General features: G+C 39.0%; 1 protein-coding gene across 10 annotated transcripts in view; it reads left to right on the top strand.

The window, feature by feature from the left end:
- The window catches only part of TPP2 (tripeptidyl peptidase 2), a 70,268-nt gene that overhangs the window by 6,713 nt on the left and 37,055 nt on the right, over positions 1 to 26,500 (top strand). For all 10 annotated transcript variants that reach the window (XR_010409920.1, XR_010409919.1, XR_010409921.1 and 7 more), the window contains exons 2-10: positions 733 to 861; positions 9,659 to 9,754; positions 11,516 to 11,620; positions 14,435 to 14,559; positions 17,799 to 17,962; positions 21,002 to 21,156; positions 21,793 to 21,869; positions 24,169 to 24,296; positions 26,357 to 26,456. Coding sequence is in view for 7 of the 10 variants with exons in the window: in XM_064585913.1 (XP_064441983.1) it covers positions 733 to 861; positions 9,659 to 9,754; positions 11,516 to 11,620; positions 14,435 to 14,559; positions 17,799 to 17,962; positions 21,002 to 21,156; positions 21,793 to 21,869; positions 24,169 to 24,296; positions 26,357 to 26,456 (1,079 nt within the window). In the remaining 3 variants the exon portion in view is untranslated. The remainder of the gene's footprint in view (positions 1 to 732; positions 862 to 9,658; positions 9,755 to 11,515; positions 11,621 to 14,434; positions 14,560 to 17,798; positions 17,963 to 21,001; positions 21,157 to 21,792; positions 21,870 to 24,168; positions 24,297 to 26,356; positions 26,457 to 26,500) is intronic.

The following is a 26,500-nucleotide window of genomic DNA, read 5'->3' as shown; positions in this document are numbered from 1 at the left end:
TGGACGTGAGGAGTAAACTAGAATAAAGAGTCAGAGAAGAAGGACTTTTGACTTTCTGGTTTGAATATCTGGGTATGTATCAATTCCTGAGATGGCAAAGCCTAGAGAGAAATAAGTTTGAATGTTAAGTTTGAACTTAGAACTTAATAAGTTTGAGTGCTAGTGTGACATCCCATAATTACATGTTATTACATGTTTTCTCCCTACACTTTTGTGCTTGTCCAACCCAAAGCTCACCTTCTTCAGATCTTTTCTCAAATGTTAACCTTCAGTGAGATCTTTCTTGACCAACCTCGTTAAAGTTGAAACCCCTACACTAACTCCTTTTTCTGCCTAATTTTTCTCCATAGTAATTATCACCATCTGGCGTGTTACGTATTTGACGTGTTTATTGACTGAGTAGAACATAAGATCTGTGAGATCGGGGACTTCTGTGTATTGATCATTTCTCTGTATGTCCCCAACACCGGCCTTAGTAAATGCTTAGTAAATATTTATTCTGAATATATAAAATCACTTGAAGGATTCTTTGGTGCTTTCCATGACTAAATTTTTTGTAAGTATCTGTCCCACTTTTGGCTTAAAACAATTCAGTTTTCTTTTTTAAATGAATGCAGATTTCATAGAGTATTTCATGTATGTGTATGCACATATATGGAGGTTGGCATTGCTTTTTTAAGGATTAAAAAATTAAATCTATAATTTATATTTTAATTATCTCTTACTTTTCAGGTTACAACTGATGGAAAACCAAAAATCATTGATATCATTGATACCACAGGAAGTGGTGATGTGAATACTGCTACAGTGGTGGAGCCCAAAGATGGCGAGGTTGTCGGTCTTTCAGGAAGAGCACTCAAGGTTAGAACTTTTATCTTTTTATCGAATTTTTTTTTCCTTTTTTTTATACTGTTGCCTCAAAGCATCTAATGGTTTTAGCTTACGTTTGGTGGTAGGTTATTAGTTACCTCTCTTGCTCTTTAATAGATTACCCCAAAACTTCATGGTTTAAGATAACAAACATTTATCATCTCACAGTTTCTGTGAGTCCATAATCTGGGTGTGACTTAGCTGGGTGCCTCTTGTTTAAGATCTCTCCTGAGCTTGCCGTGGCCACGGCTGTGGTTTCATCTGAAGGCTCAGCCTGAGTGGGGAAGGGGAGTCTGTTCCAAGCTCGCTCAGGTACTTACTGACAGGCTTCGGTTCCTCTCCATGGGGCTGTGTCACACCATTCAGCTGTCTTCCCCCTGGGAGAGTAATCCAAGAGAGAGTGCCCAGGATGGAGGCCATGGTCTTTTCACAAATTAATCTTGGAATTGACATCCCATCACATCTGCCATTTTGTTTTCAGTAGAAATGAGCCATGAAATCCAGCACATGCTTAAGAGGAAGGGGATTTTACCGAGAGCATGAATACCAGGAGGTGGGGGTCGTTAGGGGCCGTCTTAGAAAAATTCAGTGTTTTGTTTGTTTGTTTGTTTGATAGTGAGCTTAGAATTGGGATATATTTTTCAATGTGATTGCCAAATTCTAAAAATTTTAAGTTTTGGATAGAAAGGCAGGAAAAGTGACCAGATTGTAGTTTTGCCTTCATCTTTTCCTGTCCCTTCTGAGAACTTGGAATATGAAATATTTAGGCTTTAATAATTGTGTACTTAAGTGACTGGCTTTGTGTTACTCTATGTACTTGGTAGAAAGACCTGGGTAGAAAGTTAAGCTAACATGAAAAATGATGAGAATACTAAAAGCAGTTGATGAGATGTTAGCTAATGAGCTTGTTAGATGTCAGGAATTTTATTGTGATTCAGTACTCTTTATCGTTTAAACCAATAAGCAGAATTAGTTTGGAAGATGAATTTGTGTTTATCTGCGTCTAAAGAGCTATATGGAACTTTACCCATCTTTTACCATCTATCTGAATCATGTTTAGGCACTGTCTTCTGGCTAAGATTGTTGTGGCAGTATATTAGTTTTCTGTGCTACTGAGTTAACACAAACTTAGCAGCTTAAAGCCACATACATTCCTGCATTTATTATCTTACTGTTTCCGTGGGTCAGGAATCTGGCTTTTCGTGGCTCTCTGCTCGTGTCTCACAAGACTGTAATCAGGTGTTGGTTGGAACCTGGTCTTATCTGAGGCTCAGGATCCTCTTCCAAGTTCACGTGGTTGTTGGAAGAATTCATTTTTCTTGCACCTCTAGAGCTCACAACAGCTTGCTTTAAAGCCAGCAGGAGAATCTCTTTGACCTTTGGGATAGCCCCAGTCTCTCTTTTAAGGAGCTCACCTGATGAGGTCAGGTCCACCAGGGTCATGTCCTTTTTTATTAAATCGGTCACCTGATTAGAGACCTTAATTGTATCTGCAAAATCCCTTCACAATAGTCAGACCCTGCCTTCACTGAGGGGAGAGGACTATACAAGGGCATGGGTTATCTTTAGAATCTGCCTACCCCAGGCAGACAGCAGGCATGAACATCCAGGTTTTATGGACTGAATTGTTTGTATGACCCCATAAGTCATATGTTGAAGCTCTCGCACCCGATTTGATGGTATTTGGAGATGGTGTTAGGGTTGGATGAGGTCATGAGGGTGAGGCCCTCATGAGGGGATTAGTCTATGCTTGCTTTTTCCCTGCCATGTGAGGACTCAGAAAGCTGTGCCTACAAGTCAGGAAGAGTCTCCCCAGAACCTGACCATGCTGGCACCCTAATCTCATGCCCCCAGCCTTCACAATCGTGAGAAAATAAATTCCTGGGGTCTGTGGTGTTTTCTTATGGGACCCAAGCTAAGACCATGTGGGCCTTAAAAAAAAAAAAAAGATTGTAAACTGGAGGGAAATGAGTTTCTGCACATCTGAATTACTCTAAGGTTTTGCCTGTCTTCCCAAGTCAGCCTTGTTAGAGTATATTTCAGAGAGACCCATGGGATTCCTGTGAGTTTACATTGCTCTGGGAAACTAGGGAACACTCCTAGTAAGTCCTGCAGATTTAGAATCCTATAGTGTCCTCAGTTGTTTTTTTAAATAGCTGTAGTGGCCTGTGCTTTAGATAAACCACATGGGCTGATAGCATCACTGCTGCTCAAAGGTAGAATTACATATACAGGCTGTGAAATAAGATCAGAAAATTGATAGATATTTAAGTCTTTTCTCAGTTTGGTGACATACTTCTTTAGCTCTACTGTTAAGTATTCTCAGCCCATCAATATAGTGGGAGGTTTTTTGTTTGTTTGTTTGTTTGTTTTTTAAAGATTTTTTTATTTTATTGAGAGAGACAGAGAGAGAGCATGAGAGAGAGGAGGGTCAGAGAGAGAGAAGCAGACCCCCTGCCGAGCAGGGAGCCCGATGCAGGACTCGATCCCGGGACTCCAGGATCATGACCTGAGCCGAAGGCAGTCGCTTAACCAACTGAGCCACCCAGGCGCCCCTATAGTGGGAGGTTTTAATTTAAGTTTTAATTGTATTCAACATGTCTTCATAGTTTAAAAAGACAACTACTTCTTCAAGGCTCCTAACAGGAAAAACTAAGCCATACCTCTCCCTTTGACCAACAGTTCCCACTCACCAAGAGATAAAGTTTTGATATCTTGACATTATCTTCGGGGTTTTAAGTAACATACTAACTCTTTTTATTTCTTGAGTTTTTATGTGGTTTGAGACTTTATCTGTGGAAATAGCACTGTGGAAGAAGAGAGTTTACCTTTCAGGTCCTTCATTTTTGAGTTGTCTGGTGGCGTCTTGGGTTACTTTCTCCCACTGTTTTTGCTGTTCTTTTATTTAGAACTCCTGTTAATTGGACGGTGTACCTCTTGAGTTGATCTTCCAATTTTCTTACGTTTTTCCACCTTTTCTTCATTGCTTTTGTTTGCTTTTTTCCTTCCTGAAAGATTTCTAAGATTTCTCAATATTCTTTTCTAGCCCTCTCTTGAATGTTGTTAAATTTTGCCTATTATTTTTAAATGCAATTCTGTTCATGTTCACTCAGCATATTTTTGTGCCATGTATGCAACATTTTATCTGTGAGAATATTGTCTAAAAATTTTTTTTCTAGTGGTTTCTTCTTTTTACTCACCTTCCTCTTCCTCCTATTCTCCTTTCCCCTTTCCTTGCTCTCCCCTTTTTCTTTACCTCTTCCCTCTTCCCTTTCTCCTCCTTTTCTTCACCTCCTCCTTCCTCTGCCTCTCCTCCTTCCTTGTGCTCTGCTTTCTACCTGAGAGTTTTTCCAAGGTATCTAGCTATCCTGGCTGTCCCTTGGTTATTAGCAAGGCACGTAAAGGTGATGGAAGTGCTCTCTGCTTGTGCACGGTCTTGGGATGAGAGCAGTGGTGCTGTCATGACCCAAAGGTGGCAGTGTATGGCACACCTTTTCCCATTGGGATGCTCAGTTATCTCCAAGAGAACCTTAACATGTTTGGCCTGGGCTTTGAGGGGAGAGTGAGAGAGAAGCCTGGCTGTCTGTGTTCAGGGGCTCACACCTAGTGCCCAGGGAGATCTCTTGCAGGATCTTCTCTCTGTCTCACCTCTCCCCTCTGCTATGTGAACTTCTCTAGAAAGCTGACATTTCAGTGTCTCTCTGGTTCCATGTCCAGTTGCCTGGCCGGTCAGGTTTGGGCAGGATATGGGGTGGGCAGCAGGAGTCTGATTGTTCCTCATACAGACTTTCCACCAGTCTTCTTGGTGTTAGCTCCCTTCTCCATCAGAACACAGAACGTACCCACATAGGTGTTCAGACAATTTTTTTTCAAGGATGTGCTGATGTTCAGATATTTTACAGCGGTCATGAAAAAGAAGAATGTTATTAGTTGCTGGGATTCTGGCTAGCTGGATCTCTCAGAACTCATGAGCACACAGTTTTCAGACAGCAACATAGTAAAGTGTTCAGGTTTCTTTGACTTAACCATGCTTTAAGATGAATTAAATATCTGTATTTCAGCTTCTTCAAAATAGCCTATAAACTGCTGGTGGTTAATGTCTTACTCTTCTCCCAGTTTAAGATGAACTACTAGTTAAGTGCTTTGAACATTCCAGTAATCTCATTCTCTAAGGAGTCTATTCATAGGCCTTCTCGAGAAACTAGTGGTGAGTTACTTTGGCCAGGGACACTCCCATGAGCAGGTAGAAGCAAAAAAGTGAACAGAAGTTTAAAATCCTTATGGTGAAGTGTACAGACATAAAGGAAAATGCATAAAACACATACGTACATCTTGATGAATAAAAAGTGAATGCCTTTTTATCCACTACCCAGATGAGACAAAGAATATTGCCATACCTCAGAGGCTTCCTGTGTTCTCCCAGATCACAACCTACTTTGACTTTTGTGATAATTATTTCTGTGCTTTGCTTTATAGGTTTACCAACTCTGTGTGGATACCTGAAATAAATTGTTAGTTTTGCCTATTTGTGAACTTTATATGAATGACTTCATTTATGTATCATTTTACATCAGGTATTTGCAAGATTCTTCCCATTCAGCCATGATGTTGCATGTAGTAGTGATTTTTTAAAATTTCATTGCTGTGCAAGATGTCATGGTTTGTATGTGCCCCATTCTGTCCACTCTGCTGCTGATGAACAGTTGTTTCCAGTTTGAGAGTTACTAACAGCTCTTTAGAGGACATTCTTGTGTACATATCTTGTGCACATGTGTATAGATAATTCCAGGATGTGTACCTAGGAGTGGAATTGCTGAATCGTAGAGATACGACTTGACCAGGTGATGCCAAACAGATTTTCCAAGTATTTGTACTAAAATGCATTTCCACTAGCAGTGTATAAGAATTTTAATAGTTTCACAGCTAACACTTCGTATTCTTAAGGCTTTTTAATCTTTGCAAATATGCTGGGAATCTGGGTGTATCATGTAGTTTTTTGTTGTTTTTTTTTTTTTTAAAGATTTTATTTATTTATTTGACAGAGAAAGACACAGCGAGAGAGGGAACACAAACGGGGAGTGGGAGAGGGAGAAGCAGACTCCCTGCCGAGCAGGGAGCCCGATGTGGGACTCGATCCAGGGACTCCAGGATCATGACCTGAGCCGAAGGCAGTCGCTTAACCAACTGAGTCACCCAGGCGCCCCTATCATGTAGTTTTAATTTGCATTTTTTAAATTACCAATAAGATTGAGCTGCTTTTCCTATGTTGATTAGACATTTGGATTTCCTCTTTCGTAAAGTGCCTATTCAAGTCCGTTTGCTCTCTTTGTCCCCCTACCGAGTTGTCTTGTTTCTCACTAATTTGTAGGATTCCATTACACATTCTAAGTACCTGTCCTCTGATGGGATGTCTCTGGTGTCTTTTCCCATTCTGTGTATCTATTTCACTTCCCTTGTGGTGTCTTTTGATGAGTAAAAGTTCTTAAATTTAACGTATTTGGGTATTAGTCTTTGCCTTTTTGGTTAGGACTTTTCATGTCTTAAGACATTCTTCCTGACCCCAAGACCCTGAAGATATGCTCCTCTATCATTTTCTAAAAACTTGTACCATATTTCATTTCATGTTCTAGAATTCACTGGAATTGATTTTAGGCTTAATTCAAAACGGATCCTGGATCCTCTTTTCCATCTGAAGACCAGTTGCCCCAACACCAATTATTAAAATTCCATAATCTCCCCATAAATTTTCAGTGCTGCCTTTTACTTTGCAACCTTTAAAATGGGGATGATACAGCTTCTGAGTATCATTTCCAGTTCTCTGTGTCCTTTGGGTGTTTTTTTTTTCCTCCTTTTCCTTAATTCTAATTTTAGTAGACATTTGGAACGGAGCATGGTGCTTTTTAAAATTCTACTACATTCAACTTGAAGTTGGTTTTTAAATCATCAATATTTATTCTTACATATAAAAAAAAGTTAAGTCCAGGCATAGTGAATGACTTGGCCAAATTTGGCCCCATATTGAGATGCAGTGGTAGCTAAAGGAGTGTACAGGCTTTACCATGAAGCTGACAAGGCTGAAACATAGTTTGAGGCAAAAAAAAAAAAAAAAAAAATTACTGCGTGGAACATTAACACTCAGGATGACATTTGGTTTGTTAAGAAAATGTTCAATTCGTTAGGCATCCCCTCTTTAAAAGAATCAAGGAAAAGAGATGTAATTAGTAATCAAAGAGATTCTGTTTCTCATATGAAAATCCATCTTATTCCATTGTAGTATTAACCTTAAAAATAAAACTCAGTTATTTTACCAGCAAAAGTGGGTTTATTCAGGAATAGCAGAGAATGGCAGTCTGGAGCAAGCAGCCTGTGGCAAAGTCATAGGCAAGTCCCTACCCAGAACAAAGGAGAGGACCACTGTTTTATATAGAGGAAAAGGGGATGGTGGAAGAGCTGTTACAAACAGGAAGCCCATTGGAGTAAACTGCCTCCTGCTCCGGTGGTAATGTAGCGTGGGCATGCAAGGTCCCTCTCTTCCTCTTGGGTCTGCAACTGATGAGTGGTAGGGCGTGAGAGCGCCCCCTGCTGGCCTCCTGACTCCATTCTAACCAAGTTTTCTTTTTATTAATTTTCACAGTAGTTACCAGGTAATAAAACCATTTTAAAGATACCCACTTAAAACGGCCAAAATATAAAGCTTTGATTCTTAAAAAAAAAAAAAAACAAAAACTGAAAATAAGTTCGTGTGTATGAAATACTCAAATAGGCAAAATGACATATTCCGTAATTGCCTCATAGAGTAAAATTACTCAAATTTGGTTAACGCTAGATAGCAGAACCGTGATTATAACATTTATTTTATGATTTTCCTTAGTTTAATTTTTTGTAACTAACCAGTCTGCCTCTACTGTGAGGAAAATACATAATAGTGATTTGAGAAGTATCTGGTTGTGTGGACCCTGCAGATTTTTATCTCATTTATAATTAAATATACATTATGTCTCGTGGATTATTTTCATTGTATTACATATATTGTAAGTAACTGTGGTTAAATATGTGTTAGCACCTGTTTACCTTGCAGTTATTTTAATCAGTTATTCCGTTTAATCCTTCGGCATTTCACAGCCTTTTAAAATCTCCTTGTATAGGGGCGCCTGGGTGGCTCAGTCGTTAGGCGTCTGCCTTTGGCTCAGGTCATGATCCAGGGTCCTGGGATCGAGCCCCGCATCAGGCTCCCTGCTCCACGGGAAGCCTGCTTCTCCCTCTCCCACTCCCCCTGCTTGTGTTCCCTCTCTCGCTGTGTCTCTGTCAAATAAATAAATAAAATCTTTAAAAAAATAAAATAAAATCTCCTTGTACAAAGAATTTGCCACTAGCCTAGGGTTACAAAATCTGTGTAGTGGGACACCTATGATGAAATAGTTTTTGAATGTCCCAGCTAGTGACTGGGACAACCTTTTTGTTGTTGCAGCACTGTATTGTTATGTCACAGGCTATACAGGGACGCTAGAGTTAAGAATCCCTGTTCTCTAAAAGAGGGTGGTAGGTTTTGAATGAAAAGGACTAGTTTATATGCCAACATATTTGAAATTTCACATACTCCAAATGTCCATTTGATTCAGAAGTGATTACTGATACAGGCAGGCTTTTAAAAAATCAGTAGATCTTTGAAGTTCTGTGAATGGTGTTTTTTTCTCTATTTAGTTGTGAGAAAATTTCATCCAAAAGTTTCTTACCTGGGGAATAATTTGATGAGGGACATGGAGGTGAGCCAGTTAAAGACACTGCACAAGTGAGAATTGATGAGTCAGCCAAGTCTGAGTGGTTGATAGTTCAACCTCATGTTTTATACACATTTGAAAACTGTTTTTAATGATCGTGGGTCCTGTGATTACAAAGAGTGTGAATATTCCACATTTTCTGGATGGATATTTGAAGTTGATTGATGTTCAGTGCATCTGTGCAAATCAGAAGGTAGGGATTATTTTCTTCCTTTTACACAGTAGGGACCTATGGGTCCCGACCTCTGGTTAGTGGTAGAGTTTGGATTCACAGCCAGGTTTACCTAAGTCACATATTCTTTAACTGAATTTTTTGGTCTCCATGATAGAGCTAGATTTTAGCTTTCTTTTCACCCTTCCTGTGGTTTAGGCAAGCAGTTTGATTTCTTTTTGTTTCTTTGCTTTTTCTGTTTGTACACTGGGCATGCTCTTTACATCATTCTGTTTAGAAGCTTTAAAATACTTTGAGATATTTGGAAAGACTATTATGTTATATATAATTAACATGATTTTATAGAACTTTTTTCTTCAAGAGCTGTTTTAAGTATCTAGGGATTATCCCTGTTGATTGTAGAGAGTGCATTTCTTAACAGGAAATATAAGCGTCGTCAAGAGGATCTATTAAAAAAAAAAAGAGGGTCTGTAAACCGCTTCCCCTCCCCCCTAGTTTGGCAGTAGGTCTGAGGAGGGAGAGGTGATATGTCCTTGATGTTTGAGAACTAAAGATTGTAGTAGTTTAATGAGGTAGTGTATGTTGAAAGCACTTTATAAACTATGAAGCATTGTGTAAATGAAAGGTACCCCAGGTAACCATCTTATTTAGGGATAAGAAGAAAAGCCAGACAGATACTAAGTGGCACCTTCGAATATTAGAAATACTGCTCTAATACGCAACCTTGCTTATCCAAGTTGAGCCATCGGAATAGAAGTGAAGTAACCGTTTTCCCTAGTATTAAATCATTGGAATTGGGAAGCATTTAGTGAGTTAACAATTTACCTCTTTTCTATAGATTCCTGTGAGCTGGACAAATCCCTCAGGCAAATATCATATTGGCATCAAAAATGGCTATGATTTCTATCCAAAGGCACTCAAAGAAAGGATACAGGTAATGTACAGTCTAGAGTCAGTGACTTCTTCCTCAAATTTGTTTCCTACTGAAGAAAAAAATTTTTCATAAGATCCCATGAACTCCTAATTATTTTGGAGGCTGGGAGGCTTTCAGACAATGACTGTTTCAAGGTTCTGTTCAGTGGAATGTTAGCCATTTAAAGTTACGGTTCTTAATCTTGGGTACATGGATAAGTTTAGAGAATGTGTGAATACACTGAAATTGTATTCAAGTTTTTGTATATTTGTGTTTTTCTGGGAGCTGGAATATAGCTTTCAATGGATTTTTGAAGGACTTTTTTTTTTTTTTTTTTTTTTACCTCCGAAAGGCTAAAGACTATTTAAAGTTGATTTAAAGTCCTGGCTAACTTAATTATTCCCGGTCCTATAGCTTCTATGATAATTTGTCCCATTTTTCTTACCGTTTAACTAGATTTTTTTATCCTGGTTAGTCATCATTCAGTACTAAGGAAAGGGTTACTCAGACCTAAAGCGCTGAAGTATAGGAAACACATAAGAGAAATAAGAGTTGCAAACTGAGGAAGAAGGAGCCTGCTTTAAAACAGTGCTACTGAGTAGACCTTTTGGGGATGATGGACATGTTCACTGTCTGCCCATTTTGGTAGCCACTGGCCACCAGTAGCTGTTGAGAACTTGAAATGTGACTAGTGTGAAATTTAATTGTATGTAATATTCTAAAATTGAAATCTAAATAGCAACATGTGTCTCCCATATTTGCCAGTACCACTTTAGAGGATTGCTGTACCGCTGGTAGCTGACACAGGTTCAGAGTTTCAGCTGTAAAAGATGATGTGATTCTTGAAAATGAGCCCAATGGGTAAGACCTGTGGGCACTTCCATCTAATCATAATACTGTTATTTGCTTCTCCAGGCGTCTACACCATAAGAGCTACTCAGCATATTGCACATAGAACCTTTACTTATTTGTCAGATTCTAATCATTCTACAAAAAAATAAAATGACAATGCATATAACTTATTGGGTACTATCTTATTTTAAAATTTCAAGCTGAAATACACATAGCACAGTATTCTTAGGCACTATATTAAATTTTATCAACTGTATGATAAAGTGCAAATTAACATGCAAACAGAGTAAGTTAATGTCAACCCCCTCCTTAGTTCAGGGGAGTTGATTATTTTACTGGAAAGGATTTTTTTTTTTTTAAGTCGCAGACCTCCACTGGGTGGCCCTAGGGGTTAAAGACAGCAGGGGTGACGGTAAGACCAACTTCAGTGCCAAAGAACCCTGTCAAATCAAAGAGGATAGGGACAAAATAAGCCCAGAAAGGGAGGAAGCTGAGGAAGCCTGCATGTCCCTCGTTGCCGCTAGTCTTACCCCCGCCCCCCACTTGCATGTGGCTTAAGGCAGTTCTCAGTTCCATAACGACCCAGGACACAGTATTTGCTTTAATTGTAAATGACTGGGAATTCAGTTTGTTATGTCACATGCTATTATTTTTATTCTTGGATGGGTTAAAATTGGGGCATATGTATCAAAATACATTTGGATGTGCCTTGGTAAATATGTTCTCTTAAAACCCAGGTACAGTGAGTTAGCTTGTTGTCAATAATTGCTCCATTGCTTAATCAACTTGATTATAAATGATTTTTAAGCTCCTATGTGAAAATTGTGTGGCATCACAACTGATAACAACTAGGTCCATATATAAATGACTGTCTAGGTTTACCAGGATATTTGTCAACCTCATTGTAAGGTAATTTTTCTGTCTTTGCAGAAAGAACGGAAGGAAAAAATCTGGGATCCTGTTCACAGGGTGGCCCTTGCAGAAGCCTGTAGAAAACAAGAAGAATTTGATGTTGCCAACAATTGCCCTTCTCAAGTTGGTGCTAGTCGCTTTTATTTAAACATTACCACAGAACCATGTTACTGTAGAGTTCTTAGAGAGTTAATAGGCTGGGGTTTTTTCTCAAGTTTTAAATTGTTTAATTTTACTAATTTTTCTTTTATTCTGAAATCAAGTCATATTTATTTTTCAAAACCTCTCAATGAACATACAGTACACATATGTAAAAGTACATAAATGCTAAGTATGTAGTCATGAATTAACACAAAGTGAACACTCCCTCCCATACCTCTTCCTAATCATTGCTCTCTACCTCCTCCAAAAGCGACCACCATCCTGACTTTTAACACTATTGAAAGATTTTGCCTATTTGGAATTTGTAAAATGGAATCCTACAGTGTGTTCTTTTATGAGTAGCTCCTTTCACTCAATACGGTATTCGCAAGATTCATCCATGTGTGGGTGTTGTAGTTTGTTCACTTTTGTTGCTGTATGATGGATGCCCACAATTGATGTGTCCTTTCTGCAGATCAATATTTGCTTTGATTCCAGTTCTTGGCTCTTATGGAAGATGCTATTTTGAACATTCTCACGCATGTTTTTGGTGGGTCACAAAATGCTAGCACCAATTCATATTTCTACAAGAAATACTGTGAGAGCTCCCATCGTCCACGTCCTTAAATAGCCATTACATTTTTTTTAAGATTTATTTATTTGAGAGACAGAAAGCAAGAGAGTGTGAGGGAGTACGAGCAGGGGGAGGGGCAGAGGGTGAGGGAGAAAATCTCAAGCAGACTCCCCACTGAGCGTAGAGCCCGACATGGGGTTCAGTCCCACAACCCTGAGCTCATGACCTGAGCCGAAATCAAGAGTCAGACACCTAACCGAATGAGCCACCCAGGTACCGCAGCCGTTACATTTTTTTTAATCAGTTAATAAAATGAAGATAACGTTTTGGTTTATTATGAAAATAGTACGTGCTTGTTGCAGAAACTTTTGGATCACATGGGCGTACAACATAGCAAGTGAGAGCCTCCAAAATGTCCCCCCCCCCGCCCTCCCCCAGGGATGGTACCAACAACTTGATGTTAATCCTTCTGAATCTTTCTTTTAATGCATGTATGTACCTTTTTAAAATCAAAAATGGAATGGTATTGCTGGTTCTCAGTCCTGGCTGCATTTTAGAATCACATGAAGAGCTTTAAACTACCAGTGCTTGTGCCCTAGAGAGGAATTAAATTAAAGCTTCGCAGGAAGGCTGGCATTTTTAAAAGCTCCCAGGAGCTTTAATTAATACACAGTTAGGGTTGAGGAATCCTGGCCTGAATAGATCTACATACACATTTAACTTGCATTTACTTAATCTGTGTACAGCGTCCTCTTTAACTGTATAATTCATCCTCTTTAGCTGTAATATTTTCTTTTAGATCACTGTCCTTTAGCCTTTTATTAGACACATTAAGTGTAGTATTTCAGATGCCACATATAGACAGCCAATTTTATAAAAAGAGGGATCTGGATTTAATTATCCATTTTATTTTGTTTACCAAAAATGTCTATATAATTGTCTTTTTCCTTTAGGAGGAGTGAATATTGAACATGTTGAATAACTAAAAATGAAGTGTAACAAGATTTTTGGAACTTGTGGAAATTGAGTTTTAATTCAGTAGGACTATTCAGGTGAATGTAGAGCAGTCTAATGTAGCATGTAGTTTAAAAAAAAAAATCTCACTTGGAGCGTAGACAATTCTCATTTTTTTTGGATCAAAATGGCTAAATAGCAGCTTATCTGTACAAGGTCATGAATATGGTATGTATTTAACTTATTAGCATATTCTAAAGGACAGAAGATAACTCATGGTTTCTCTTGTTTATTTAGATTCATAAGAAACAAATTTAAATGGAGGGGCACCTGGGTGGCTCAGTCTTTAGGCGTCTGCCTTCGGCTGCAGTCATGATCCCAGGGTCCTGGGATGGAGCCCCGCATCAGGCTCCCTCCTCGGCAGGAAGCCTGCTTCTCCCTCTCCCACTCCCCCTGCTTGGGTTCCCTCTCTTGCTATATCTCTCTCTGTCAAATAAATAAATAAAATCTTTAAAAAAAAAAGCAAAACAAATTTAAATGGAAACAGTCCTTCCCTTCATTATATGTTAAAAATAAAAGAAGAAGATAACAGGAAGGGAAAAATGAAGTGGGGGAAGCCGGAGGGGGAGACAAACCATGAGAGACTGTGGACTCTGAGAAACAAACTGAGGGTTCCAGAGGGGATGGGGGTGGGGGAATGGGTTAGCCTGGTTGTGGGTATTAAAGAGGGCACGTACTAAATGGAGCACTGGGTGTTATATGCAAACAATGAATCACAGAACACTACATCAAAAACTAATGATGTGATGTATGTTGATTAACATAACATAATTTTAAAAAAATGAGAAAGCTAAAAATAAATAAATAAATAAATGGAAACCATCCTGATAAAAAATCTAAAACTCAGTAGATAATCTACTTTGTAGTAATTCTAGAGTTATTTTTGGAACTCAGTTATAGATTATAGATATGTGAGTAACATGTCTTAGCCAAATGATATCATCACCATGTAGCACAGTGTCTTTCCCAAAGTGGATAGAATAAATAAGTATTGAATAGAAGTAGTAGTATTTTTTAAATGTTTACTATATTAATTGATATCTGCATCATTAAATTGAATTACAAGTTGCATAGATATAAAAAGAAAACTTTCTTACATTTTTCCAGGATAAATGGCTTTACTTTTGGTCTGTGTCTTTGGTTGTATGTTAATAGAACTTTTCAAGAGCACAAAATGTACTATATTAATATATTTTCTAATTGACTAGGCAAATAAACTAATCAAGGAGGAACTTCAAAGTCAAGTAGAATTGCTAAATTCTTTTGAGAAAAAATACAGTGATCCTGGCCCTGTGTATGACTGCTTGGTGTGGCATGACGGTGAAGCCTGGAGGTAAACTTCATGTATTATATAGATCTTCACTTAAAAATATGTTTTTATCTACTCTGAAGAACATTAAACTCCCAGAACTGTCCAGAGAGTTGTTTAAGTGACATTAATATCACTAATCGGAACTATTTGAGAGCCAAATTGGCTTTTGGGTAGTTTTGGATAAGCCCTTTGAACTTCTTAGATACTAAACCTAACCCTTATGTGTTTTAAAGAAATTTGTTTCATTAACAGACAGTAACTGTTAACCAGATATTAGCCCATGTTAATCATTGGTAGACATAGGAATGTTCCTGATTGGGGCTGGGCAATTTGGAAAGTAACCGCAAGAGAGTGCTGCAGAGCATCTGTTACTCATGTTTTAAGGACAAAGGAGTACAGTTGAGTGATGATTTCTCAAATAGAGACCAGGTAGCTAAGTCGCAGTGAGGCCGTATAATACAGTTGTGAAGAGCTCAGTCTCTGAGATGGAATCCGAGCTATGTGACCTTGAACACTGTCTATACCTCCAAGCCTGTTTCCTCGTCTGCTAATTGGAATAATAGTAGTACATCCCTAGAGGGTTTGGGGAAAATTAAATTTGATGTTTCTAGACACAGTATGCACTTGATAAATGTAAGCTCTTCCTCCTGCTGCTACTATTGTTAATAATAACGGTGGTGTATACCAGGTTACCTGTCATGTACACTTGTCAGTTTCTTTCTCAGTGAATTATACACAGCAGTTGTGTTTCTTGTAATTGGCTAGTAAATGTCTTGATAAAAGCTGAAGTCACTGGAGTAACAATTTAGAGAATGTTATAATCCATGAAAAATGCAGCAGAGTTACGCTGTCAGGTATTACTGGAAATAATTTAACTTTTGTTTGCATGGTACTGTATACCATGTGGGGCTTTGATTCCCCCACCCCATCTCAGAGTTAGAGCCAGAATTTTTTGAGGAGAATCTTCGAGATCCTAAAGCAAATCTTCAGATTTGTCATTTCAGAAATGCCAGCCATTTCTGAGGGAAGCTGAAGTGACCTTAAGCGCCTTGGCTTTTGTTTTTACAAAGATTTAAACCCACATCACTGCCCTTAGCCCGTAACCTAGCATAACCATACTCTTTAAGTGTTTGTCACTCAATATGGAGCAAACACTGGTTGAGAAGACAGTATTTGTGGAGGATTACATGAAGGAAAGGCCATTAACTGTTTTTTTTTTTTTTTCCAGTGGTTTTTGACCTTGTTATCTCAGATTTCCTTTGAGTTTGATGAAAGCTGTGGATTTTTTCCATAGAAAATTGGACAAAGAAATGTATTACAAATGTCCAGGAATTTATAACCCAATCCCCCTGTCCTGCCCCCCCCCCCCCCGCCCCACACACACAGGTACTCTTATCCTACCCATGAACCTCATTTCCATGTTCCCTTTCTGCTATTCTGACAATTGTCCTTGAACTAAGCCAGCCACCTTCAGAAAGTCGTACCCTTGTACCTTATGCATACTTGCCCTCTGTGGCATTATTGAGGGAAGTCTCTCAATTTTTTATTGATATTTTGATATAGTGCTTGAATGTTGAGTCACTTCATATTGATGGTGGTTACAGGAAACTGATCTGTGGAATATGTCAATGTATTTGCTGTGAGAATGTTGTTAAAGATGTTGATTCCTTCGTTCTTTCATCCTTTGGCAAGTATTTGTACCTTCTTTGTACCAGGCAGATTCTAGAGAAGCTCTTCCATGGACTCTAGACTCTGGAAGCAAGTATGAGAACATCTGAGCCCATCTCAGAAGCATCATGAAAGATTTCATTGAAGGATCAGCTCAAGTTAGCAGAGAGGGTAGGGGCAGGGCTTGAGGTAGAGGGGAAAGTCAAGAGGATGAGGGAGGAACTGCCAGGAATTTCGAGTGTCTGATGGGCTGGATGAAAGAAACAGAGGACCTCAGAGATGATTGCCAGGATGGATACTGGCCAGTTACATGCTTTTAGGAACCAAAAGTGCTACTCTGTCTAGCAAATGGGGACATTTGGTGGAATATATTTTACCTGTTAATCTCAGTCCTAATTCCATTTGATAATGCTACTTGTTTTCTGTTTGTCTCATTTTCGCCATTAGTGTTCAGTCTCCTGTATTTTCCTATATTGCGTGTCTTTTTTTGAAATGCCATAAATCATTTTAGCCCACATTGATGAGGGTTTACATAAAAACAAACGGACAGGGGCGCCTGGGTGGCTCAGTCGTTAAGCGTCTGCCTTCGGCTCAGGTCATGATCCCAGGGTCCTGGGATCGAGCCCCGCATCGGGCTCCCTGCTCAGTGGGAAGCCTGCTTCCCCCTCTCCCACTCCCCCTGCTTGTGTTCCTTCTCTTGCTTTGTCTCTCTCTGTCAAATAAATAAATAAAATCTTAAAAAAAAAAAAAAAAACGGACAGTTTCAGAGATCGTTCTGTCCAAACTGTCATAGTTTGTTAATAAAATAGTATCTATAAGAAATGCCCTCTCTATACTAGTGGGCTTCCATTAATTCACTATAGCAATTGTGATTGACTCTAGCTTGTTTAAAGCACCGTTCTTCTTATCTAGCAAATCTGCAGAAGGCCTAATAGCTAAAAACATAATGTTGACCTTTAAGTGATGTGCATTCCATGTATGATTTTTATTTTATTTAGCTGTAATCAGATATTTTGTAGTATTTGGAATATATACTTTAAAAATTATAGCGGTAATAAAATGGGGAAAGAACAAACAGGAGGACAACTATAAAACTGTGTAGAAAGTACTTGTGTAAAAAATGTTTGCCTAAGGCTGTTATAACTATGGGGATGAGGCACAGTCTATAGTTCATCTAGTTTCAAGGAGGCTGCATACACTGTTGTATTCATGAAACCAATTCTAATAGAAGCAGAAGGGAATAAGGCCTAGGCTATGTGTCATAATCATCCTGAACTAGTCTAAAGCTCTAGGCTAAGCTTTGGTCTAATTTCTTAAGTGGCTAGATGGTTTTCTGCCTGGAGTTTTGTGACGGACGGTGTTGCTAAACTCCTTTATACATGCCTTCATTTAAAGGCTGGTTCCTTTAAGCTTCTTACCTAGTCTTTACTGGTGACTTTGAAACAGAAGACTCTAAAGCCAGCAGTTACTGTGTTTGTTGTGACAAAACAGACAAGACAGTAAGAAGGTACCTAATAAACCATACCACGTTATTTTTAGAAAGCCAAAGAAAATAGGTAAATTTCACTATCTACTCTATTCTCAATTTACAGAGCCTGCATTGATTCGAATGAAGATGGGGATTTGAGTAAATCTACCGTATTGCGAAACTACAAAGAGGCCCAAGAATATGGTTCCTTTGGCACAGCTGAGATGTTAAATTACTCTGTTAATATATATGATGATGGAAACCTGCTCTCCATTGTGACCAGTGGAGGTATTCTGTTTCAGATTTGCTAATTAGAGATAAACTTTTGACATGGTAAGGTATTGAACTACTATAGTCTTAAAGCAGCCTTAGAGAGAACTTTAGCAATTCTACCTAAAGAACTAGGTATAGGATAATAAATGGGATTTGATCCCCTTAGTAAGGTATTGTTTTCTTTAAAGTCATAATGATGTAGGATCCATTCCAAGAGTAGTACAGGCATGGTCCAGCCACGAAAAAATCATCAACATAATTCATATTATGGAAATTCCTTTGGAAGGAACTTTACTTCCACATACTACCTCTTAAGCAATTCACCTACAAGTACAAAGTCAGGTAAAAAGATCCTCATACGGGAGCGCCTGGGTGGCTCAGTCATTAAGCATCTGCCTTTGGCTCAGGTCATGGTCCCAGGGTCCTGGGATGGAGCCCCGCATCGGGCTCCCTGCTCCGCGGGAAGCCTGCTTCTCCCTCTCCCACTCCCCTTGCTTGTGTTTCCTCTCTCGCTGTGTCTCTCTCTGTCAAATAAATAAGTAAATAAAATCTTTAAAAAAAAAAAAAAGATCCTCATACGGCAGTCTATGTAATTTCAAAAAAGTTGGAAACTCTCCAAATATCCAAAAGAACAGGTTAATTTAAAACTGTATTATTCATTGTGGAATATTTATATGGCAAACAAAATGAATAGATCTACATATACCTATATTTATAAATCTCAAATACAAAATTTTAGTGAAAAATACATTGATAAAACATTTGTGTAAAATTGTAAGACATGCTAAATAATACTATACAGTATTCATGGATGTGTGTGTGTGTGTATGATGAAAATATAGATGGGAAGAATATACACACCAGCTTCTGGATAGTGGTTACTTCTAGGGAGGAAACAAGGACAGCTTTAACTCTTATCACCCCCTCTCCCAATACTATTGAGTTATAGTTGAAGTACAATAAACTGCATGTATATATACACAATTTGATAAGTTTTGATAGATATGTATACCCAGGAAACCATTATCCCAGTCAAGATAATGAACATATCCATCCCCACTGTAAGTCTGCTTGTCTTCTTTTGTAATCCAGCCCTGTCTCTACCCACAGCCCCAGGTAGCTCCTGAACTGCTTGCTGTCAGTCTAGATACTGCATTTTCTGACATTTTGTATAAGTAGAATAGTTACAGTATAAAATTCATCCATATTATGGTTATAAATTGCTTGTTCCTTATTGCTGAGTAGTATTTCATTATGTGGATACACCGTGGTTCATTTATCCATTCACCTATCAGTGGACATTTGGACTGTTCTAACATTTGGGTCCAAGTCTCTGTGCAAATATGTTTTTGTTTAATTTGGACTGGTATCTAGGAGAACTGGTTGGATGTGGTAGGTATGTATTTAACCTTTTAAGAAACACAGTGGCTGCACCCTTTCACACTCCACCAGCAGACTACGAGTACTCCAGAGCTCCACGTTCTCGTCCACATGTGGTGGTGGACAGCCTGCTGACATTTATCCACTCTGACTGGTGGTGGCAAGTGGTTTGGGGGAGGGGGTGACATTAAAATCCAGCTTCCCTATTTTTCATTGGAAAAAATAAGAAAGGAAGAATTGGTGACATTGGGTCCATATTCCTGTGTGACAGCAGGTGTCTAGAGCATGGGACTCTGAGCATTGCAGCAGGCAGAAGGGTCATGTGCTCCCATTTCTTCTGGAGCTAAGACGACTGTGTCGTTACCCAAACATTAAGGCCTGGTGCCAGTAGGCGTTTATTGTTTATCTGACAGTAGTGGGAGATTTCTCTCTACCCATGTCTTTTAAGAAAATTTTTCACTTAAAAAAAGAAACCCTAGCTGTTTTGTTTTGCTTTTGCTTTATTGATAATATGACATACTATGGAAAAGTATGCAAATCACAAATTGTATACACATTGAATTCTCACAAAGTGGATACTTTTGTGTAACCAGGTCAAGAAATAAAACATTGTCAAAGCCCCATCTTGTCTCTTCCTAAACAGTAATCTACCCTCAGTCCTCCCAGAGTTAATTACGGTCCTGATTTCTATCACTGCATTAGTTTGAACCACCCAATAATATTGCTGTTTTTATAGGTCAGAAATTATTAAATAGTGGCACTTTCATATAGTTCAACCCAAGGTGATGTGTTTCCATTTATATACATGGGATTATTCAGTATATATCCTTCTGTGTGTGAATTCTTTAGATCAACCTTATTTTTGTGTGCTTCATCTCACAATGTTTAGAAGTAGTTCCTATTTATTGTTGTATAATATTTAACCCATGAATGCACCATATATCCATTTACTATTGATGGATCTTGGTGTTGTTTCAAGTTTCTGAATTTTGCAAGCGGTGCTGCCATGAATGTTTTTGCATGTGTCTTTTAGCATGCATGTGCACGCATTTCTGTTGGGGGTAAGGCTGGGAGTGGAATTGCTGGATCGTAGGTATGCCCTGTGTTCAGCTTTCCAAAATGCCGGTCTCTACTCCCACCAGTAATGTAGGAGTGAGCGCACGTCCTCCTCCACAGTTGCTGTTGTCGGCCATAAAGGCGTAGCCATTCTGAAAGGTACGCTGAGCTATCTCATTGTGGCTTTGATTTGTGTTCCCCAGATGACTAATGAAGTTGAACATCTTTTCATATATTTATTTGCCATTGGTTATCCCCCTTCTGTGAAATGCTTTCAAGTGTTTTACCCATTTTTCTTCTGGGTTCTCTCTTGGATCAGAAAGCTTATAATCTGGATATAAGCACTTTGTCAGTTGTGTATGTTGCAGATCCTTTCTCACCTTTGTAACTTGCATTTTGCTTTCAATGAACAGGATAGAATCCAGGGTAGCAGAATAGTGTATGTAGTTGAAAAAGTTTCATTTTTTGTGAATTATTGATGAGACTTAATAATATATAGTTAGGTGTTAAAGTGAGAGAATATTTTTATTTCATCATGCTTAGTGATATGTAAATTGAATGGTTAAAACTTAGAATCTCTGAAAATATTCCGTCGTGGTCCCCTCTTTTTGCCTCTAGGAGCTCATGGAACACACGTAGCTAGTATAGCCGCTGGGCATTTTCCAGAAGAACCTGAACGGAATGGTGTAGCTCCCGGTGCTCAGATTCTTTCCATCAAGATCGGTGATACCCGACTGAGCACGATGGAAACAGGCACGGGCCTCATACGCGCCGTGAGTATTGGGGAGGTGTTGCTTTAGAAGAAAAAGGATGGGTGACCGTGGGTAGGTCTAGGTTTATAAGTTGTTCTTGATTTTACTGAGAAATGTTGGACTGTATTTGGTATACAGGACTTTGAGGAAGCTAAAACGTTAATGCAGTTTTAAATTATTTTTATTAAAAATTATTAAGATGCAGTTTTTTAGAAAATACAAAAATATTATATTATACTTCTCATTTCTATTAAGTCCCCTAGCACACTATTTTGAGATACTTTAAAAAAAAACCCACACCGACCTTTTATCCAGCTTGCTCCATCAGTCTAGAAAGGATTTCATTTACAGTCTGTGTTTCCTTTTAACGTATGAATTAGATTTTACTTTAACTTCAGTGATTTTAGAATTTAGTAAGAACCATTCCATTCTGCACATGCTAGTTGTGTTTTTTATTGACTATTTACTATACTCTGTGTCTCTGCCTACGTTTTTTTGTTTTTTTAAGTTTTTCAACTTAAAAGTTGGAAGTAACAGATACATTTGGATTTGAAATAGAAGATGATTGGTTAAGAAACTGGGATTCCATGCCTTTATTTTACTGGCTGATCTTTGTATAAATTGCTGCCTAAACTAGACTCTTCATCTCCTTAATAGATGATAGAAGTCATAAATCATAAGTGTGATCTTGTCAACTACAGCTATGGAGAAGCAACTCACTGGCCAAATTCTGGGTGAGTGTTCTCGGATACTTGTGAGCCGTAGACTTTAGCTGATGGAGAGTACGGAGTGTTTTTATAACTGGATCGTACACCACAACTGAAAACGAGCAGTCCCATGGTTAGATGATAGTGTGTATCTCGTAAACCCCCGGCCCCTGTTCCCACGGTCTTGTCTGTGATGTCGTGATTCCCTCCTAGCCAGGAAGACTCACCGCCCCATCCCTCATTACAGCTCCTCGTTGACAAGCAGCCTGAGCTCTTCCAGGTGTACTGACCTGACAGAATGCTAGACTTGCTGCAACCTGCTGATCTCTTCAGTGATCCCACCTGACCTGCTGAACTTATTATTAGTTGGATACTCAGACTCACATTGCATTTTAAGTTCGTGAGCAGGAATCTCAGATGGTCACTCAGCATTGCCTTCGATCATCTGCATTTACTCTTTCACTCCTGTATGGTCATTTACACCTTCTTTTCTCCTCGAAGACCTTCAGCGACCTGTCCTTTCTTCCTTTAGCTAATGTTCTTACCTCTTTCCCAGAGAAGATAGAAGCCCTCAGAGGGGGCTCCTGACCTTCCTACAGCCTACTCTGACCCCACCTTCTCTGCCTTCCCTTCTTGTGTAATAAATGAAGTGCTTGCGGGGGCGTCTGTGTGGCTCAGTTGGTTAAGCATCGAACTCTTGGTTTCAGCTCAGGTCATGATCTCAGGGTCATGGGATGGAGCCCCGTGTTGGGCACTGTGCTCAGCACAGAGTCTGCTTGAGATTTTATGCCTCTTTCTCTCCCTCCGCCTCTGCCCACCTCCCATCCCTATTCCCCCATCTGGTGCTCACCCACGTGCATGCACACACACTCTCAAATAAATAACTGGATAAAATCTTTAAAGATTAAAATAAATGAATAAAGTAAATGAAGTGCTCAGGGTTAAAAGTCACTCAGGCACTGGCTGTCTGGTTGCCATTTCCTCTCCTTAAAAACTGCTCCCAGACAGACAGATCTCTTCCTTTCACACTGCTTTCCCTCACTTCTCCAGCAGAGCGTGGTTGGTTGGTATAGTCACCGTTGCTGAAGCTCCTTGGTGCAGTTTGATGTGTGTCACATGACCCCCTGCCTTCTTGTGTCATGGTGTCCTCCTGCTAAATTCAGCGGCTCAGCCTTGAACTCATGTTACTTCACCTTTTTTTTCTTCACAATAATAACTTTGAAATGACTTCATTTAGAGTGTTTACTTAGTGGTCACCTCTCCCCCATTCCCACTAGGCCATCCATATCTACCTGTCACCCAGTTTCTGAAGCTCTTTAATAAAGCTCTGCCAAGATGAAAATTTTACCAAGCCAGACCCTATAGTTTGCTGTTTTCAAATAGCTCAGTTTTCTCCGATAATCAGGACTAGGTTTCTTGTGACACATCACTTTCCTGCCCTTGTGACAATCACCCTGCCATCCTCACTCATTTCTTTTGTGAACATAAACTTGCCCTCTTCTCTTGCCTCAGTACCTTTTTTTACCTAAGTGTATTTCTTTCTTCCTTTGACGTTCATCCTTTTAAGGTCCTCTTTCCCTAATGTTCTTCCCTTCCCACTCAGGATTGTGGCGTTCTTGGCCGTATGCCTTTTTTCTATTGACTGCATTTTCTCAATGGTCTAACTTCATCTCCTTTATTTAATACCAGTACATTTCTTGTTTGCTGTCCAGTTCTAACGAGACCCTGTATTTTAAATCTTACTCTGAAGTTCTCCCTATTTCCTTAGTTCCCCTTCACCTTTGCCACTAATCATAAATATATGTAGGAATCCCCTGCGGAGTCATTTCTAAATACATTATATTAAGAGGAGGGTGGAAGACAAACTCTCTGTTTCCCCACTAGCTAATCAAATCCCTTCTATTATTGCAGTATTTGCTTTTGGGCCCTACCTATATTCCACGTTGAATCTGGCATTCTTCCCACATTGACCTTGGTCCCATGACTCCTTCCTTACACTAAAATCCAGCGGAGGTGTGTCGCTTGGCTTGGCTGTCATGTTCCACCAACGGTGGATGTGCCAAAAGTTACTCAACCACACGTTCTAACAGTATTTTGGTATTATACACACCGAGAATAAGGCTAAGCATTTATAGTCTGCGAATGTCCCTTGCTTCTAATGCACACCTCTTCCTTGTAGCCGCTGTTTGAGTTCTACTACTAAGAACCCATCTTTTAGTTTGGTTTTTATGAAAACTGTATTTAAAAATCTCTTCACAGTATAATAATACATGTCTTGAAAAATGGGACTGTTTTCTATCTCAAAGAAATTCTCTCTGTGTTTCAGGAGAATTTGTGAAGTAATCAGTGAAGCAGTGTGGAAGCATAACATCATTTACGTTTCAAGCGCTGGGAATAACGGTCCATGTCTTTCTACGGTCGGCTGTCCGGGTGGAACGACATCCAGTGTCATAGGTTAGCTTCCTGCTTGAGAAATAGACTTATTTAAAAACAAGCAGGGAATCTGACGTTAATTGTATCTCTGCTGTATGCAAGCCCCTCTGGACCTTGAGTGTGTGCCCTCAGGAAGGCAGAGTCTGGCGGAGAGCTGCTACCCTGAGGCGGGTGGGAGGAAGTGGTGTGAGGCAGGCACAGGGGCAGTCTGGCTTAGCAGAAGTGCAGGTACTTCTGATTCAAGAATCCAGGTGAGGCTTTCGGAAAGAAGCGTGGCAGTGAGGATTTCGATAGGTAGAAATGAGCAAGGAAAGGCTTTTCCAGACTAAGTGAGCAACATAAACACAGAGACTTGCTTCACTTTTTATTTATAGTATATGACTGCTTATTTATAGAATAGTTTCCTCCTTTAATTTCTCTTGGGTCATGCAGAGAGAATCAGATGTCAAGAAAGGGAGCTTTATTAATGAGAAGAAAAGCAGCTGAAACACATTTATTCTATGAACGTGGCTTCTCTTCCACCGTTCGGTCTGTCGGGTATGATGTGGTGGTGTCTGTTTCACTGCACTCGATGGGGAAGATGCCCCTCAACAAGAGTTAAGGGAGATCAAAATGAGTTTCATACATAATATGAAAATGATAAAATTAGCTGTAGCTCCCAACTTGTGCGAAAACACCCACAAAGCGTAACACCCACCCCTGTTTTTTAATACAAGGCATGAATGAGGAGGATAATGAACTCAGAGAACAAATAGGTCATAATTGATGCCTAGAATTTTTTCCTTTATTTTTAAATTTGAGATCAGTATAAGGCTAATACCTCTTAACATTTGTAATTGGTTGCATGACAAGAAATGCTGTTTGGTCCCAAATAATTTTTCTGATATATACATCATTAACCGCTTGAATGTATACATATTATAGTTATTATTAAAGGCATACAGATATTGTATGTTACAGATACATAATAATATTTGGGTATCCAAGTTTAGAAACTGGTCCTTTAAAAAATTTAAATAACCGGGATCTTAGCTTATAGGGCATACTTTTATTTATAGCTTCTAAATCTCAAGCAAGGTGTAGCTTGCTTTGTGTAATTTAAAACCTCTTGCTGAAGTAATTGTTAAATCGTGTGTTGAGACAGTAGTGCCTACCAGTGATCTGTCCTTTGTATTTCGGTTCTCTAGATATTTTAAATACACAAATTAAAATGAAACAGAAAATAGAACTGAAAGGTACTTAAAGATCAAAATCCACCCCTCTGCCACAGTACTCGGTGTTTTGGCATTTTCTTATCCCCAGACTCACTGAAAAATTTAAACTACATTTTACAAGTGATTACAATTTTTTTATAACAGTGGCAAGCACTGTTAACCTAAATCCTCTTAACTCACATATTTTATCCAGTCTTCTATTCTGCATGTATGTATGTTGTAAAGAATTAGGAGCTGGCCGACCTGGATTCTAAGTCTTTTCTCTGCCAGTCACTATACGTTTAGTACATTTTTTTCAGCCCTTTCTAGGCCATTTCCAGATTTCTAGGATGAAGAAACTGAGTTTGATCCCTGTAAGTCTATGAATTTAGAGCCTTTTTGACTAGTCTGCCTTTACATATTTATCTGGAAGACTGCAGCATGTTAAATGTCTTTGCTGTTTGCTCGTTTTTACAGCCATTTTGTGGAAGAGGGATACTGCCAACTTTATGGGTAGAATTTTGGATACAATGGTCATTTAAAAATGAAGGCAAACTAATTCCGTTATTTTCCTAAAGTTATATTTTATAGTTTAAAACAAATTTCTCTTTTTCTTTTACACACAGTTTTAGGTATATTTTTGTCTTTAATCTACATGAGAATCCTGGTAGGTGTTTTTATATTCAAAACCAAAGCACCTAGTTTAATGTCTGGTACATAGTAAACTTTCCTTGCTTATTAAGTTTTCTTTCTTTCCATTTATGAACAAGGACTGTGGTACAGGGTGATTGAGTGATTTACGCACGGTCACACAGCTGAGTGAACAGTGGGTTTAGAATTAGGATCTAATTTTATGTCCTTTTGTTCATGATGAACTTCATCCCACAGGTGTTGGTGCATATGTTTCTCCCGATATGATGGTTGCTGAGTATTCTCTGAGAGAGAAATTACCAGCAAATCAGTACACATGGTCTTCAAGAGGCCCCAGGTAGGTTGAGAGTAGTACACGGGTCTGTTACAACTATTTTGTTA

The sequence above is a fragment of the Mirounga angustirostris genome, unplaced genomic scaffold (assembly GCF_029215605.1).
Source record: "Mirounga angustirostris isolate CCGP_5_RB_7025 unplaced genomic scaffold, mMirAng1.0.hap1 SCAF_3, whole genome shotgun sequence".
Lineage (NCBI taxonomy): Eukaryota > Metazoa > Chordata > Mammalia > Carnivora > Phocidae > Mirounga > Mirounga angustirostris.
Note: the sequence above shows the minus strand (reverse complement) of the source record. Positions and strands in the feature narration are given on the sequence as shown.